General features: G+C 46.1%; 2 protein-coding genes across 8 annotated transcripts in view; one reads left to right on the top strand and one right to left on the bottom strand.

The window, feature by feature from the left end:
- Positions 1-16,358, bottom strand: part of CATSPERE (catsper channel auxiliary subunit epsilon) — an 89,302-nt gene extending 72,944 nt beyond the window's left edge. For 3 of the 5 annotated variants that reach the window (XM_019500612.2, XM_059716037.1, XM_059716044.1), the window contains exons 1-4: positions 16,261-16,358; positions 14,962-15,010; positions 11,321-11,394; positions 8,873-8,942 (exon numbers count right to left, since the gene is read on the bottom strand). In XM_019500612.2, coding sequence (XP_019356157.2) covers positions 8,873-8,942; positions 11,321-11,394; positions 14,962-15,010; positions 16,261-16,358 — 291 coding nt within the window. Of the gene's footprint in view, positions 1-8,872; positions 8,943-11,320; positions 11,395-14,961; positions 15,011-15,887; positions 15,982-16,260 lie in introns of those variants that run through there. The other 2 variants (XM_019500614.2, XM_019500615.2) reach the window with 2 other exon arrangements.
- Position 16,359: 1 nt separating this feature from the next.
- Positions 16,360-18,037, top strand: part of ADSS2 (adenylosuccinate synthase 2) — a 61,359-nt gene continuing 59,681 nt past the window's right edge. Inside the window, exon 1 of one of the 3 annotated variants that reach the window (XM_019500616.2) lies at positions 16,360-16,471. In XM_019500616.2, coding sequence (XP_019356161.1) covers positions 16,403-16,471 — 69 coding nt within the window. In that variant the 5' untranslated portion in view covers positions 16,360-16,402. Of the gene's footprint in view, positions 16,568-16,901; positions 16,926-18,037 lie in introns of those variants that run through there. The other 2 variants (XM_006269480.4, XM_019500617.2) reach the window with 2 other exon arrangements.

The raw sequence follows: 18,037 nt of genomic DNA, 5'->3' as shown, positions 1-18,037 counted from the left end.
CTCCAGGTGCCCAGCTCAGGTTCCAGCCTTGGGGCTTGTATGTCTGTACCTTTTAGCTTCTTCCTCCAAAAGGAGTATCTTTCACATGATGGCAAGCACCCTGGTATGCAGCCTTCTCATCTCCCCTTATCGCCTCTCCTGGTCTACCAGGTGTCCGTCGAACTGAAATTTCAATTTGGACTCATTTCCATCTTGAGATAAACAGATATGCTCTATAACATAAGTTTTCATTCCTTGGGCTTACTTCTCAAACTAAAAATACCAGCTCAGGTTTATTCCCTGCTTTGGATCTACTCACTTTGTCTGTCCACCCATTCTCAGTAACAGGTATTAACTTCTTGTTACACCTGCCCATTTTTTCATTGCCTGTATGCTTTCCTTTTGTACTTCAGGCATATTAGAAGCAACTTGTCCAGTCACATTGGTCTCTTCCCATTCTTCTTGTGCTTCCACCATGTTAGAACAATTTATTGTTGAGCTTCCAATACGGTGCCTTTTAGAAGTTCCTACCCCTTCTGGGTGCCTTGATCCTTTAGTCTGTCTTCCCATGGCACCATGCCTATTAATTCCTTGAGTCAGGTAAAATCTGCCTTTTTTAAATCTAGTGTCCTAATTTTGCTGACTGCGTGCTTTCCCTGTCTCAGGATCTGAAATTCTATCCTATTGTGATAATTTCCTTTCAGGTTGCCTGTCACATTCACATGCTCCACCAGTTCCCTATGGGTCAGGACAAGATCCAAGACAGATGATCCCCTAGTTATATCTTCCACTTTCTGGAACAGAAAGTAATCCCCATACAAGCTAGGAACCAGTTTGGTATTTTATCTGTATTATCCTTCTAGCAGATGGCCATAAAATTGAAGTCTCCCATCAGAACCATCCCATAGCTTTTGGATAGATTTGTTACCTACATGAAGAGTGCCTCTATCCACCTCCTTTTCCTGATCTAATGGCATATAACTCCTTACCATTGTATTGGTGCTGCCTCAGTCACTGTGCATCTTCACCCAAATGCATTCTGCTCTGCTATCTTCTCCCTTCTGTCCCATGGAACAAGCACATGTGTTTTTGACATCCAGGGTGACATCACCACCTTTTCTCCCAACTCTCTCCTTCCAAAACAAAGTTTAATCCTCAATATTGACATTCCAGTCATAAGAGCTGTTCTACCTGCAAGGTCTCTGTTATACCAATCAAGTCATAGTTTGGTTTTTTTTCACAGGATGCAGCTTCCAGCTCATCTTGTTTAGTCCCTATATTTTTTAAAAGTTGTATACATACATTGGATGTATTTTGACCTACTTGCTTCCCTTTTACATTGCTCGTTGCTGTCCTGTGGCGCTCTGACTCTCTCCCAGATTTGAGATTCTTTTTCTAGTACTTTCCCCTCTGGATTTGTTTGCTCTGTTGTTACAGAGTTTTGTTCACCATTCCCTGTGGAACCAAGTTTAAAGCCCTCCTTGCTAGGTTGGCCGGATGATACCCAAATAATAAATAATATTATTATTATTTCTTCAGAAATTATAGCATCAATGGGTGCATCTACATGTGCACTTTACTGTGGAGTAGACTAATTAGCTCCACAGTAAAGTTACTGTCTACACATGCACTGGTATTAGGGTGCAGTAAACTAATTAACTCTGTCTTAATAGTAAGGCTTAACTTTAACACCATCGTGCCCCAGCCAGCACCTGTCACCATCTACATATGCATTTCAATGCAGTTACTCCATCGTAAGATAGTACTGTTCCTGACAAAGCCTTGGCTTGGATGATCTAGTTGAGGACGGTCCCCAACAACCAAGGCTTTGTTGAGGACAGTACTATCTTACGATGGAGTAACTGCATTGAAATGCATATGTAGATGGTGACAGGTGCTGGCTGGGGCATGATGGTGCTAAAGTGCAGGGGCTGCTTGCTGCCTAGCCACACAGCTCCACACTTTAGCAACCTAGCACTTTTTTGTCCCATCTTGCCCCTCCACTGCCTGATGGTGCCACCCAGAGTCCAGGGATACCCCCCCCCACGCCCCCCACACACACGCACACACCCTGCCAGCCTGGGGCTGCTCTGGCCTGACTCAAATTGCTGCTGTCCCAGGTGCACATGTAGATGCTGAACCTGGAAGCAGTTTACTCTAGCTCAAACAGCTCAGGAGCTTATTGATTTACCTTAATTGCACATGTAGATGCACCCACTGTGTTTAAATAGTTTTTACTGTATAAAATACGTTATTAGTAGAAAATTATGAAATAACCACTCCACATTTGACCCTTTTTATTACTTTTTATTCTTAATAGAATAATGAAAAAAATCCTAATAATAGTCAAAGTCCAGGAATCAGGATTGAAATTGGAATCATAGGATCATAGAAAATTAGGTTGGAAGAGACCTCAGGAAGTCCAACCCCTGTTCAAAGCAGGACCATCCCCAACTAGGTCATCACAGCCAAGACTTTGTCTAGTCGGGTCTTAAAAACCTCCAAGGATGGGGATTCCATCATTTCTCTGGGTAGTCTTTCTGTTGCTTCACTACCCTCCCCGTGAGAGTTTTTTTCCTAATATCTAACCTAAACTTCCCTTGCTGCAACTTAAGACCATTGCTCCTTGTTCTGTTATCTGTCACCACTGAAAAGAGTTAAGTTCCATCCTCTTTGGAACCACCCTTCAGGTAGCTGAAGGCTGCTAATTAGCCTTCTTCTCAACAAGGGTACAATGTTGGCTTATATTCTTATTGTCCACTGTAAGCCCCAGATCCTTTTCTGCACAGCTGGGGCTTAGCCAGTTGATCCCTGGCCTGTACTGATGCATGGGATTGTTCTATCCTAAGTGCAGGACTCTGTACTTGTCCTTATTGAACCTCATGATATTTTTTTTTTTGTTCCAATCCTCCAATTTGTTTAGGCCTAGCCCTATCCTCCAGCATATCTACTATGTCCCCTAGCTTGGTGTCATCTGCAAACTTGCTGAGGGTGCACTTCATCCCATCTACCAGATTGTCAATGAAGATATTGAACAAAGTGGGCCCCAGGCCTAACCCCAGGGGCACTCCACTTCATACCAGCTGCCAACTAGATATTGAGCCACTGATTACTACTCTTTGAGCTTGACGATCCAGCCAGTTCTGTTGCAAAATTTCAGCAATTCATGGCACTCAATGGAACAGCCTGAAGATCCTGCGGTTGTTACAAATACATTTAAAAACCAAGTACGAGGGTGGTGGAAGTGCATGCAACTGCTAGGGCTTGGGTTCCAGCCCCTACCCAGGATTGGGACTGTAGCCACAGCAGCTGCCTTCCTCAACCTGTTGCCTCTTTACCTCATCTCCTCCCATACAGCCCATTCCTCCCGCTCTTCTGCTTGTCCCTTTCCCTCCACCCTTGCTCCATGCTGGCAGGTTCCATCAAGACTGTAGCCTGGGGCACTGAGAATGGCTCCAACCTGGCCCTACAGTAGCAGCATGCAGCCTGCACAACTGCTACAGGAACTGGGCTGGGACCATGCTCAGTGCCCCAGGCTAGAATGGGGACAGAGACTGCTGGTGCAGAGCAAGAGTCAGGGGGAAAGTGGGGTACAGAGGCTGGTAGGGAGGGATGGTAGGGGGAGCAGAAGTGGAGGGGGAAGCAGGGCCCAAGGCTGTGTGGGGGGCAGGCATAAGCAGGGGACAAGCTGCTTGATCTCCCTGCACCACCTGCCCCCCCTCTCCCCACTCTGCAGTGATGGGGAGATGAATTAGACAGTCTTCCCATAATTAGATTTTATACATGTAAAATTATATAAAAATGATACATTTTCCATGTATAGAATCTAATTACTGGGGGGGAGGGGGTTGTTTTAAATTCTGGGTTTCTTTAATTTGAATAAATACAGTAAATATTAAAGTGAACAAGCATTTGCTACAGTATCCCATCATACAGTTTGATATTACAATCAAATTACATGGCTCCTACTTTTAAAAATCTTCACTGTGCTGAATTTGGTACAAAAATGCTTAATGGTAGCATAAAAACTGTTAAAGGAAAATGGTAGGATAGATAGAAGGCTATTTGGTTCTTTAATCAGAGAAAATAAGGGAGGCAGTCTGGGTTTGTGAAACAAGCACACTACCTGGATATTAAAATGCTCATCGCTACAACAACAACAACAACAAAACTTGTTGTCAGCAGTCCCTTGATATGAGAATGACAGTCTTTCAGTGGGTAGGACAGTCATCTGTAAGTCTGAATATGACTGAAGAGGCCAGTTCACAATCCACATGTTCAACTGCAGACATGGCATACAGTTTCAGAAAGAAAGAGTGGATCCTGGTAATGTTGGGTCACAGCTCTTTCCTCTTGCCTCTCTTGCCACAGTGAGGTGAGATTGCTCAAAACAGTCAACTCCTTGTCATACTTCAGTGCCACTGGGAATCAATGTTAATATTGCATTTCTTCAGATTGGCCTCAGAGTCCTTGAATCTCTTCTTTTGCCCACCTCTAGGGTGGGCCATTGGCTAACTGGGGATATCAGGCCTGTTTTGAGAGCTAGTTGTTAGGCATCCTTATGACGTCTTGTCCAATGGAGCTGGTGCTATATAAACATGGCTTCAATGCCTGTGATTTTTGTTAGATCCAGAATTCTGGCATAATTTCTTTTGTCCTTCCAACTGACATGGAGGATTTTTCAAAGCCATCTCTGATGGTAACATTCCAGGGCTTTCAAGTATTTTTGTAATTGACCTGGTTTCATACCCATTTAACAGCCTGATAGATGTGAAGTCTGGTTTGGGTCGTGATTCTCAAGATCACTAAAGACATGATTTCAGAGACGTCCAAAGGTAGTCCCAGCAGATTTTATTCAATGTTAAATATCATCATCTATGCTTATTTTTTGGGAAAGGTGACTCTACCCATGTATCGGAAATACTCAGCATTCTCCAAGGACTGCTCTATAATTGTAAAATGTGCAGGAGCAGTTGGTTGTTTTGGGATAGGCTGGTAAAGTATCTAAATTTTTTGTGAAGCTGACAGCGAATCCAAGCATTTGACAGAAGCAGCTGAGAGTGATCTAGAGCTCTTAAATTGAGTGGGAACATATGACACAAAAGTATTGAAGATCAGTAATCGAGGTGTTGGTTATCTTGGATTCAGAATGTAACTGGCTGACGTTGATGAGATTCCTGTCCATGCATGCAATGATGGTGGCGCTGTCTTTAAAGAGTGTTATTCCATCCTCAGACCTCAGAGGGATGGCTCCTTATATGCTTGACTCTTAGATAGTTTTGGTTGCATTGGTCACTGGGAAAGCCTCAAGCAGGGGTGGTGCTGGGGGAGGGGCTTGGGAGGGCTATAGCTACCACTCCCGGCACTGCCACTGCAGCCCACCTGCCTGACCATGCAGCTGAGGCCTCACTCCCCACAATGCAGCTGAGCCTGGAAAGGTGCAGCGCTCCTGGCAGGGGTGGCACCAGCCTTTTCCCAGTGTGGGGGGGTCTGGGCTTGGAGTGGGAGGGAGTGGGGTGGGCTCAGCTGCGTGGGGCAAGTGGGCAGCGGTGGCGGCACTGGGAGGGGTGGCTACAGGGGTCTAAGGCCCCCTAGCACCGCCTCTGGCTCCCCGCCCAGCTGAGCCCAGCCCCGGCCCAGCCCCCCACCAGGAAGAGGCTGGCACCGCCCCTGGCCTCAAAGGCATCTATGAGGCATGTGAAGAATCTGTAGGCTTCTCCACAAAGAAACATTGGGAATGAGAACAATAAGAAAATTCAAGCTCTCACTGACAGAAAAAGGAGTGTCTTCAAAGTGTGGCAGAATGACATCAACTCCAAACAGAAGTGTGAGACCAGGAGGCAGGGCCCTCTAAGGAAGCTGGGGCTGGGGGCCCCTTTCATTTATTGGGAGAAAGTGGCAGAGTCTAGTAAGGGCTGGAGACTCCCCTTATGTCCCTGTAGAGATGGCAGCAGCAGCAGCCTGGATCTCGTACACAGCCCCGCTATACAAGGTCCTCCCTGTAGATTGGGAGCTGCCAGTGAAACCAGACATCTATCTGGCAGGACTGGGAGGGGAAGTGGAAGAGGCACTGACGTGGCCACAGAAGCAGCACAGCAATGGTGAGCTGGAGACTAGAGAGAGAGCCAGTGGTGGATGAGTCTTCACAAGCCAGGTGCTCAGAGGGGCACACCTGGTATGAGGTACCATAATCCCAGGAGCAGAGGACGGGACAGGTTGCCCTCAGAAACTGCAGCCAGGACAGGCCTGGAGACAAGGGAGCTCTTGTCCTGTGCTGATCTATGAGGGGTCTGACACAAACTATACAAGAGCAATGGTGTTGGCACAGGGTGAAGTCAAGGGCTCACAGTTTGCCAGTACAGAGCAACCAAGTCAACAGAGGGAAATACCCTGATGAATCAAGGGTGAGTGAAACTCAGTTGACTGTAGTGGTGTGATCACCAGAAGAAATTAACTGAGCCGACGGACTTGAGACTAGACAAGTATTGATGGAAATTAATTTGTTAATTAAGATGAATTAATTTTCTCCAATTGATTGAGGCCTGAGTCTGGATTGGCCCAGAGGGGACTTCAAAGGGATTAATTTGTTTGATCTACAAGTAATTCAGTTAATGAACTGATAGAGGGGATGAACCTAGCTGTAATTTGAACTAAGGCACTGACCCCTGTGAGTATATTGCTGACAAAAGACGTGATTGCGAGATCGCAGGTGCTTTCATTTGGAAAGAAATTACAACATCTTTACATCTGGCTGTTGTGTGGATGGGGTAAAAAGGGAGGCAGAGCCCTGTAGGAAAGATGCCTGCAGGACCTAAGTACAGGGCCTTCTTCCAGCAAGAAACCTCCCTCAAACTAAACGAGAACAAGATGTGGCAGGAGAAACAGGGAAGGTAGCTCCTGTGTAATACAACGTGGTGGTGTTCAAACTGTCAACCCTAAAGACCTCGGGGGGCTTAGTCTCTTGAACAGTATGTTGCAGGGCACTTAGGTGCCTGCTCCTAGAAGAGCAGAAACTGCCTGGGGAGAGCCCAAAAAGCCAGACAGGAGCCCAGGTGCAGGTTGCCATGGCAACCAGCTAATGATTAAATTAGCCTGCACCTGGTCAGCTGGCCAGAACAGGCAGGGTCCTGGGCCCATATAAACCCCATAATGGGGACTAGGAGGCAGTTCTCTGCCAGCGGCTAAGGGGGAAGGAAACCTCCTCGAGTAAGTGAAGGGAAAAGGCCTGGCTAAGTTCTGCTCCTAGTAATTTAAAGGGGCAGAGCACACCTTATGTAGCTTGTGTTATGTTATAGCCCAGGGGCTTATGTTTGGTTGTTGTTTTATAACACCGGTGGCTTGGGAGAGGCTATTGGTGAAGGAGGAGGCCTCATTGGGGCCCCGCTATAGGGTGGGGACCCCGGTGCCAGAGAGGGCATGGCATTTTGGGTGCACAGACACTGGCACCAGAGAGGGCACGGCATTTTGGGTGCACAGACCCTGCTGCAGAGACAGGCCTGCAGAGACCCCAGCACCAAGGGGCGCGGACACAGGGCTGCAGAGAGCCCAGTGAGGACAAGGGGCCGAGTTGTAGCAAGGTCTGGGAGAGACAACGGCAATACCATCTGCGAGGTTTGGGGTGTGGTAAAGGGATGGTTTGGAGTCATGCATATAGCCCATAAGGCTGGGGTGTCCTGTGACAACTATTTTTGAATGGGACCCACAAGGGGTCTGGGAACCCACGGGGTTCTGGGAAGTCCATCAGGACTGTGTCCGACTGGGCGTGAAGGCAGCCTCTCTATATCATAAATACATCAAGACATGGCAGGCGACAATAGAGGGTGCCCATTGGGCCAAATTGGCATGGTTGAGGGACCCTGGGGGTAACACAGCCATCCTTAGGGACCCCATCCCATGACACAATACAACATCAGACCTATTCTTGTGAGTACTGCTCACAAGAAGCAAGACACTTATTGCCACATTAAAGCAGAGACCTAGTGGAAAATCCGAGAGCAAAGAACTAGTGGTTGGAGGACAGAGCAAGAGAGATCCGAAAGTTTGCTGACAGCCATTCTTTATAAAACCACAAAAAATGAGAGACCATTATTAGGCTGCGATTCATTTTAATGAGACCTACAGTTGTTATGGGCAGGAGGTGTTGGATCCCATACTTGGACAGAATATGTTCTTGTAGGAAGAATGAGATGGATTATCTAAATCACCACTGTGGTCTTGTTCATTCTTTGAAGAAATAAGAGGAAAATTGATTTTTCCATTAATGAAAATTTTTAAATATATGGTTAATGAAGAAAAAATATTTGGCTTTTATCTAACAGCTCAGAGCTGCATGAATGCCTCTATACCCAGTACGGGTATTTGCATTACTTGCACAAAATTAAATAGAGTTCCCCAGTTTTATTTTATTGTTCACTGCTTCATTTTATCTGTTTTTTGTATTATCATATATTAATTTTGTTTAAATGTTGTTCAAATGGATAGAATGCATAATCTTACTGCATGATTTTAGTAAAATTACAAATTATATAACTCCTATTATTATATTATACAATATATTTAATTATATTGGTTATTTTATGTACTGTTTTATTGAAAGCTGTAAATGAACTATATAAAATACTTAACACCTCAACAAGATGAAGAGGGCTATTCAGATGTCTTATTCACCTTTCAGTAGACTCAGGGAAACATGACTAAATCTGGTTCACATTTAAAAATTTCCTTCACAGCCATTGGGTCTAAAACCTCAAGTCCTTTTTAAACAAAGAATTATATTATGGAATTACAACTACGTGGCTAGACACAGATTTCCATGTCTGCACAAGCACCAGATACACATAAACTTAAATACAGAACACTATTATTTTTTTTGTCTCTCCTGTTGATCTCTTACCTCAGTGTCAAGTATTGGTTCCAGTCTATGAGATCCAGAAATTTGACACTTCAGCGTTGTTGTAGGTGAACTAAAGTAATTAGCAAAATAAAACACACATCTGCCTTAAGTCTAGCATTAAGCTCCAGAAATACGCACAACCCATTCTGATTTAGTAATTTAGTAGACATTTCCTCCCCACATCATCATCTGTCACGAAGGACCATAAATTTCTCCTCCTCTTTACTGTCTCCACAATTTTTTAATATGCAATAATTAGACTGCACATTTGGTTCAAAATGTGCCTAAGAATTGCGTATCTCAGGCCTGACCTATAAAGGTGAACTTATGTATTTATTTTAAACTCAGAAATAGTGAAATGAGTACAATCTATAGCATGGACAAAGTTTCACTAAGGTAAAGGTACCATCTACTGGGATAGCTTATCTCCCCAAATTTATGAGAATAAATTATTATTGATAAACAGCCTTTTCCAGTGCAATTCCATACACTCTTTATTTTGTATAATCACCTCAATTATAGCAATTTCTAATCAAACCAAATATGTACAAAATTTACCCATTAAAATGTACTAAATGTACTAAATACATTTTAAACAGCTACTTATTTCAAATCCTGAATTCTATCTATCTATCTATCTATCTATCTATCTATCTATCTATAATAATATTACATGTATATACCGATCTATAGGACTGTATCTATATCTACAGATGTGTATAATTTTATTATACATACATTCAATTTATATATGTGTATATAGATATAGATATATAATTATAAAACATATATGTACATATACATACACATGCTACAACTAGATCTAGACAGGTTACAGAGGTGGGCGGATGAGAACAGGATGGGTTTCAATACTGACAAGTGCAAGGTACTGCACCTGGGGAGGAAGAACCAGCAGCATACCTACAGGCTGGGGAACGCCCTTCTCGTCAGCACAGAGGCAGAAAAGGATCTTGGAATTACTATTGATTCCAAGATGAACATGGGCCGCCAATGTGGGGATGTGATCAGGAAGGCTAACCGCACCTTGTCATGCATCCATAGATGCATCACGAGCAGGTCCAAGGAGGTGATTCTCCCCCTCTATGCAATGTTGGTCAGGCTGCAGTTGGAGTACTGCGTCCAGTTCTGGGCGCTGCACTTCAGGAGGGATGTGGACAGCATGGAGAGAGTCCAGAGGAGGGCCACTCGCATGATCAGGGGCAGCAGGGTAGGTCCTACGAGGAGAGGCTACGGGACCTGAACCTGTTCAACCTCCACAAGAGAAGGCTGAGAGGGGATCTGGTGGCTGTCTATAAACTTGCCAAAGGGACCAGCAGGCAATGGGAGAGTCCCTGTTCCCCTGAGCACTACCGGGAGTAACAAGGAATAACGGCCACAAGTTGTCTGAGAGTAGATTCAGGCTACAGATCAGGAGGCACTACTTTACAGTCAGGGCAGCTAGGAGCTGGAACCAACTTCCAAGGGAAGTGGTGCACGCTCCTACCCTGGGGGTCTTCAAAAGGAGGTTAGATAATCACCTAGCCGGGGTCATTTGACCCTAGCATTCTTTCCTGCCCATGGCAGGGGATCGGACTTGATGATCTGATTAGGTTTCTTCTGACACTAACAACTATGAAACTATATATATATTCAAAATTTACTGGACCAGTATGCTTTGAATATACAGTCATATTTCAGGGGTTTAGGTTGTAGCCGTGTTGGTCTAAGGACATAGGCAGACAAGGTTCCTTGGGTGAATTTGATATCTTTTATTAGACCAACCCAAATGGTTGGAGAATAGTTATTAAGCAAGCTTTCGGGTTCAAAAACCCTTTGTCAGGCTAAGGAAGCTTCAGCAGTTGGTGTGTGCTCTTCTTGATTCATTCCATCCAGGAAGAGCACACACCAACTGCTGAAGCTTCCTTAGCCTGACGAAGGGTTTTTGAACCTGAAAGCTTGCTTAATAACTATTCTCCAACTATTTGGGTTGGTCTAATAAAAGATATCAAATTCAGTCATATGTCAGACATTTTAAATATATATAATTTGGGTAAGAGAAAGTATTCCACTACACAGGCAAATGTTTAAGTTAGAATAGATCTTGTACAGAAACCCCAACACTAGCTTCATTTTTGTAAAGATGGTGGCAATTCACTTTTCTTTCTTGGGGAGGATCTAGATTTGAAAAAAAGTTGCTTTAATTCCTTTGGCATCACCTCAGCTCTTTTTATAAATCTTAACCCACAACTCTCTTTCAGAAACAAAGAATCCACCCACCAATTATTAAGAAATAAAAGTTTTCCAAAAGACTGTAGTCTCTGAACTCCATCTTATCAAGACATGGATGCAAATACCACCACCTTTTAGCTTTGGGTGGAATTTTCAAAAGTGCTCAATATAACACTAATTCCCACCTCATGAAGTTAGTTTTCCTTTTGAAATCCATACCTTTCATTTGCAATAGTACATACCACAGGAATATTCCAGCTCAGAAATAACTCTCCTTCATATTCTAAAAATACCTAAATGGAGAGTGGAGAATTTGTACTAGAATATACAAATGTACACTTTATGGAATTACAGGTTCAACTGTACAAGGATTGTAAGATTACAATGTTCCTTCAGTAACAACTTTCTAATTATACAGCAAAAATTAGTTTCCTTTAATATTTAAAATATTTAGGAGCAAATTCCAAAAATTCAAATTGTAGCTGCTGCTGAAGAATGGTCTCTATGGGTGCAGAAAGAAGAGCAGCTCCTTGTTACAACTCATAGCACTTTGCAGGAAGCGCTCTGAGTTGCAATGATTCCCCAAACCAAACAGAAGTTCACTGTTGGGTCTAAGAGTTGGGGATTCCAGCTACATGCTGATAGCCTGCAGCCTGGTCTCCATAGCAATGCTACTCCCCACTTCCAGCCTGAATGCTGTTTTCAGAATGGGAGGGGGGAAAGGGAGCAGAGGAAACTCCAGTCAGGAGTTTGAAGCCTCCCCACCTCAGGGGGGCTCCAATCCAATCCTTCATTGTGTGCTGAAAACCCCCCAGACCAAACTCCCTCTGCTCCCTTTATCCCCTCTCATTCTGAAAACAGCAATAGGCTGGAAGCTGCGCAGACATAAGTTACAGAACACGCTCCATTTTGGAGCATGTTTGTCTGAAGATTTTCGCAGGATCAGGACTTCTAAAGCAGCCTGCAGTCATTCACTTCGGTCTGGTCACAGCTGTAGGCCACTTTCTGGGGCCAGATCAGGCAAAAATGATCACTTCTGTCTGCACCCTATGGGATGATCTGTGAATTAGAAAAGTTCTAAAAACAGTCTGTAGAACTATTAAATAGGAGAAGAAAAATCAAGAGTAGCTATCAGATAGCAACATTGCCAGAAGAAAGGTAAGCTCGATTAGTGGAACTTCAGACCATTAAAAAGGAGAGACAGTCATTTACATCTGTGGAATGAAGAGCAATGAGCCATTAAGTCAACTGTTGGTGCTGCCAGATGGGTGGTTTTAAATTTTGGATGAAGAAAGAGTCAGGGAGTGCTTCTATTCTGGACACAAAATCAGCTTCCCTACTTAAGAGATTCAACTCAATTGTGGGGGGGGGGGGGCAAGGAAAGGTGAGGACGCATAATCTGTGAGTAAATACAGTAAGATATTGACTGTCTTATGAAACTTGTAAATAACACTTTCAATCACAGCAGCCATTTCTGTGGCCACTGTTAGTAGGCTAGAATATCTGGTTGAAAAGTTACATATACAGTAAGTAATGCCAGAGAGTATAGTTTAGAGATATGGGCATGTGAACAAGTTACAGTAAGACAAGGGGTTTGGAACTTTATCATCATCAGATGGTCTGTTAGAACTGTCTGTGTGCGTGCTCTTACTACACAGTAAAAGAAAGTAAACCCACGGCAGCATAACCCTCAATGAAATGGGTCAAACAACTGCAGATTAGCTCAACTGATTTGTAGCAGTGTTCTGATTCCACTCTGTCCCACCTGGCCGGAGGTTTGAGACCCCCATTTCTAAAGCTGTGGTACTTTTCAAGTCCTAGGCCAGAAAGAGTATTAGAAGTCCTGAAGGTGATAGGAGCTAGTCCCACAAAACTTCCAGTGGAGAACACAGGTGATGTGTAGAGGGGGCATGGGGGAAGCACATGCCCCCCTGAGATTGGCCTTCACTGGCCTGGGAGTGGGGCCACCGAAAGAAGTACCGGCTGGTGCCCCACCCAAGATTGATACCAGCTGGGGAGTGGAGGTGCCAAGAGAAATGCCAGCAGCACTTCTGTTTCTGCCCCTGCCCCAGACTCAGGAGGCACCTGTCGCCTATTCTGGGAAAGACGGGTTATTCTGCACTTCAGCTGTGTCCAGGGGCAGATTCAGGGGCATGAGGGGGGTGAGGTGTTGCAGTCACCTCCCCCCTGTTATTTTGATTTTTGCTGTAACTGAAGTTTAAAATCAACTGCTTTGCAGTGACAGCAGCAATGAGGGAGTTGATTGATGTCTTGGCTCATTACAATTTACCTGGCCCCTTCTAAACTCTATTTCACAGGTATTAATGACCCTCTCTCCTTTTTTAATGGTCTTGATGTTCCATTAATCAAGTATCCTTTCTTTTGCAAGTCTGCTGTTTATTAGATGCTCCTGCTAATGTAGCTTCTAGTGACGGCCCTGCAGACTGTTTTTAACTAGCTAAAAACATTACCTCAGGTGTGAAAAAATTAACTCAGGTGTACATCAAATCAGAGAAGGAAATAACTTTCAGTGAAGCACTGCACTGTCAACATGTTCAAGGGCAGATTTTGTTTTATGAGCTGAAAGAAATGTAGATTTAACTCTAATGACAACAGAACTTTAAAAACAACATATTTTGAGTCTTTTTCCTTAGTTCGTTGTGGTTTTTATACATAATATATGATATTGTTAATTAGTGCACACTCTAATAAAATTATATTGTTTCTGCTTTGATCTTAAAATGAATAATATAGCTCTAGGCTCCTAGCATATTAACAAAGCTTCCAGTTTGTTTTTTCTGTGGAGAAAAATGTGTGTCATGTTATATACAATGATGTACCACACCATCATCTGCAACCCCCACCTTTTAAAAAACTTAGATCTGCCCATGGGTATGTCAAACTTGTTGGGCCCTGCAGGCCAGATCCAGACCATAAGACTTCCCACAGTCATATGACATGTGAGCTACAGCATCCATCCCCACAACTGCTGGAGCAGCTCTTTCAGTGCAGTTTTCAAAACCAGGAAGTTAACACTTCAGCTGCTTAATATTTTTTTCCTCCATCCTCCCCCTCCACCTTTTCCCCTATGGATGATCTTAACCGCCAGGGGCAACTAAAAACCCTGATTCTGGGGGGAGGTGAGTGCATTAACTCCCTGGCTTCCAGATCAGGCATAAACACTGGGCATGTTGACTGCGCAGTAGCCAAAAAATACTGCGTGGTAGTACATCAAAGCATGGACAGTGATAATACACTACTGGGTAGTATTATTAGGCGACTGCACTGTAGCATCACCTAAAAGATTTCCGCTGGTGCTACTGCACAGTAAGTCCGGTTACTGCTTATTTATTTAGTACTTGCTAATACAAGTAGTAAATCAATGTACAGTAATGACTGTGCAGTAGTATCTAATGTAGATGCACCCACAGTCAGCACCGCAGCTCCAGCAGCCATGGGCTGAATCTAGCCTGCAGAGGTGGGTGGTTGTACCTGCCAGAAGCCCTCCAGGCTGGAAGACCTACCTTTGCAGGCCGGATGGTTGACACCCTTGCTGTACTTTAATAATGTGGTTTACATTAAGCTCAGGTAAGTGCACAGTCTTTTTTTTCAGGCTCCAGACCATGCACTTAAACAAAATACACTGTATCAACTAACAGTCCTTAGAGGAGGGATGCCTCCTATCCCTCCAAAAGGTCTATGTCCAGGAAAAACTAGAGTACTTTTACATGGAAACAAAGCTGGACATCAAAGTTTGATCCAAAATATTGCTAGACCCCAAACCTTGTTTGGCGGCTGCAGCAAAACAGAACAAGACCAGAACGACAGATGGCATGAACTGCCAGCCTGTGAATACGTACGGTGGTCCGGGTTGTGAAGAGAACGTAGGTTCCTTCGGGCGTCCTGTACCTGCCAAGAAAGCAAACCCAGCTGTGACGGGCCAAACCCATTTCCACGCCAAGGAAAAGTTGGTGGCCAAGCTCCTGCGAGGCGGAAAACAAGCAGGCCCCTGCAACAGGTGGCAAGGCAAGACCCTGTAGACCATATAGGAAGCATCAGGCTGCAGTTTAAGAAGCCAGGACCTGAGTGAGAACCAGGGCAGCAAGGCTCAGGTTCCCAGCAGGCTGCCCCATGGTGAGGTGCGGCTGGGCCAGGCCACACACAGCTATGGGGTGCCTGGGTGCCCTCCTCCCCACCAGGTAGCACTGGGCAGTGCAGACCCCCAGAGCCAGGGCCAGACACAGGCATGGGTAAAATGGGTGGCTGACCAGGGCCGGACAGAAAGGGAACACGAAAATGGTAATTTAAAAATTATTATTATTGTTATCTCTGGCAAAGTTGGGGGGGCGATACTAAAAGTTCACCTGGGGCTGCCAGGAGTCTAGGTATGGTCATTGGTGACACATAGGGAGTGCCTGAAATTGGCTGCACACCCCTGGTTGGCGATCCGCTGCTGGGGGACTGCCCCCCCCCCCCCGGAGGCACCAAATGCCCATGGGTATGGTGCTGCCCAGTGCACAGGGCTGAGGGACTCTTCCTCATGTTAAGGGTTTGAATTACACTTTGACTCTTCTGGATGGCTTGTGGGAGTTTAACACTACATACATTTCATTGATGAACAAGTCCACTTAAGTGACCCCCCATCCCCCAGGTTATGATTTTCAAATCTTACAGGGGGGCTCTCATCTCTTATGGGGGGCCTCAGCCCCAGCTCCCCCTAATTCAGACCCAACTCATGCCTTTCCCCCCTCAGCCCTGAGTGAAGCAAGCAGACCCCCCTCCCCACCTCCACAAGGCGAAGGCGCAGGCGCCCCCCCACCACAGTAGCAGTAGAACCAGCAGCGCCGCACCCATCGCCACCCCCCAATAACGGTTGCAGCCTCCACGTGACCCCAAACCCCGCCCCCGTTCGTTCCAGCCGTTGCTGGCGAGGTCACGTGACCCCTCCCCCCAACCCCGTCTCGCGCCCTCCTCTGCTGCCAAGCCTCCACCCCCTCTCCCTGCAGGTGCAGGGCCCCTCCGGGGCCTACGGCTCCCAGTAGGCACCGCGGCGGCGGCGCGTGGCGCTTAGCGGGGGAGCCGACGCGCTGCCCGCTGGGAAGTGTAGTCTTTAGGTGGGGGAAGGCCTGGCTCGGCGGGAGGGGGCGGGGCGGCGGTACCTGGATGCGGCATCTGGCAGCGCGGGGGCGGGAGAGGAGGAGCCCTTGAGCGCGCGCTGTTTCCTCCTCCTCCTCTTCTCCCGCCGGCGTCGCTGCATGTGCCCGGGGAGCCGGAGTGGAGCCTGCGGCTGTGGGAGCCGCCATGGCTGAACCGGGCAGCGCCGCCGCCCTGCCCAACGGCGAGTGTGCCGCGCCCGGGCCCGGCAACAAGGTGACCGTGGTGTTGGGCGCGCAGTGGGGCGACGAGGGCAAGGGCAAGGTGGTGGATCTGTTGGCGCAGGACGCGCACGTCGTCTGCAGGTGCCAGGTGAGGAGTCACCTTCATTCATCTCCCTTCCCCCCGCCCCCCCCCCCGCCGGTCTGGCGGCTCCATTTCTGCCCCCCGGCTCGGCGGCTCCCACCTCCTGCGCCTCCTTTGTCCCTGCCGCGCTCCGCCTCCCGCGCAACCAGCCCCCCCCACGTGCGAGCAGCCCGCGCCCGGCGGTGTTGTCCCCCCCCCACACACACACTGAGCGGCTGCTCTCTGCCGCGACCCGGCCACAGGGCGGGGTGATGCCGGCAGAGGGAGACTCCTCGCTAAGCCTTGCTATAAAATGAAGGTATTGGGAGCTCAGCATTGATTGTCTTTGCTGAAAAACCAGGAAAAGATGCAGTTAACGATGCCCGTAAGTCTTGTTTTTGGTATTGCTGGCTGGAGGGTGCCAGTGGGTGATTGAGAACTGGGTCATGAAAGTGGAAGTGTTTATTCAGAGGTAAGCAGGCATCCTGTGCTGACGCCCAGCCCAAAAGTCTGTTATGACTCCCTGAGGGTGACTCGGGTTTTGCATGTGCTGCCATCAGTTAGCTGCCCCAAAAATGATTGGGGTGCAGGTATTGTAGCCGTGTTGGTCTAATGACCTAGGCAGACGAGGTCCTTTGGGTAAATCCCAAATCCTAATTTGTATTAGATCAATTCAATTGGTTGGAAAAATTCTTTTTTACAAGCTTCCGGGTATAAGCTGTGGAGCGCATACCAACTGCAAATGCTTCCTCAGCCTGACGAAAGGGTATTTATACCTGAAAGCTTGCAAGGAAGAGTTAGACAAATAAAAGACACCACATTTACCCATATAACCTTGTCTGTCAAAAGTGATCTTTCGTTTTGGGGGGTGTAGGTTGTAGCCATGTTGGTCTAAGTACATAGGCAGACAGGGTTCTTTGGGTGAATGTGATATCTTTTATTAGACCAACTTAAGTTAGACTAATAAAAGATTAGACCAATTTATTAGACTTAAGTTGGTCTAATAAAAGATACCAGATTCACCCAAAGAACCTTGTCTGCATCTTGCATTTTGAACACTTGTACACTTATTGATTGTGCATTGTAAAAGGGTTGAAATTTTTGTACAGATACAATAATTGTTGTACACCTGGCAACACTTGCAGGGAGCCTGCCAGCATGGGGGGGCCTTGTGCCCCCCAGGGTTGTGAGCGGGCTCCTCCTCTGCTGCCAGCCCAGACACAAGGGCAGGGGGTGATGTTGGCAGAGGGAGACTCCCCTCAGGCCAGTGTTGCCGGCTCTTCAATATGAAATTATTGTAGAAGCAACCCCTGCTTAACACTGTTTCACTTGGCGCTATTATGCTATAACGCTCATTTGAAATAGATACTTGATTCTATTTAGCGCTCAGCAAGTTTCGTTATAATGCTCATGGTCGTCATCTTGGGTCATTAAAAATAATTGCAGTCTCCATCTTGGGTCATCAGATACTTTCGGTTTCATTTAATGCTTGGTTTT

Source organism: Alligator mississippiensis, chromosome 1 (genome assembly GCF_030867095.1).
Source record: "Alligator mississippiensis isolate rAllMis1 chromosome 1, rAllMis1, whole genome shotgun sequence".
In the NCBI taxonomy this organism is placed as follows: domain Eukaryota; kingdom Metazoa; phylum Chordata; order Crocodylia; family Alligatoridae; genus Alligator; species Alligator mississippiensis.
The sequence above is the reverse complement of the archived record's forward strand: the minus strand, read 5'-3'. Positions and strand labels throughout refer to the sequence as shown.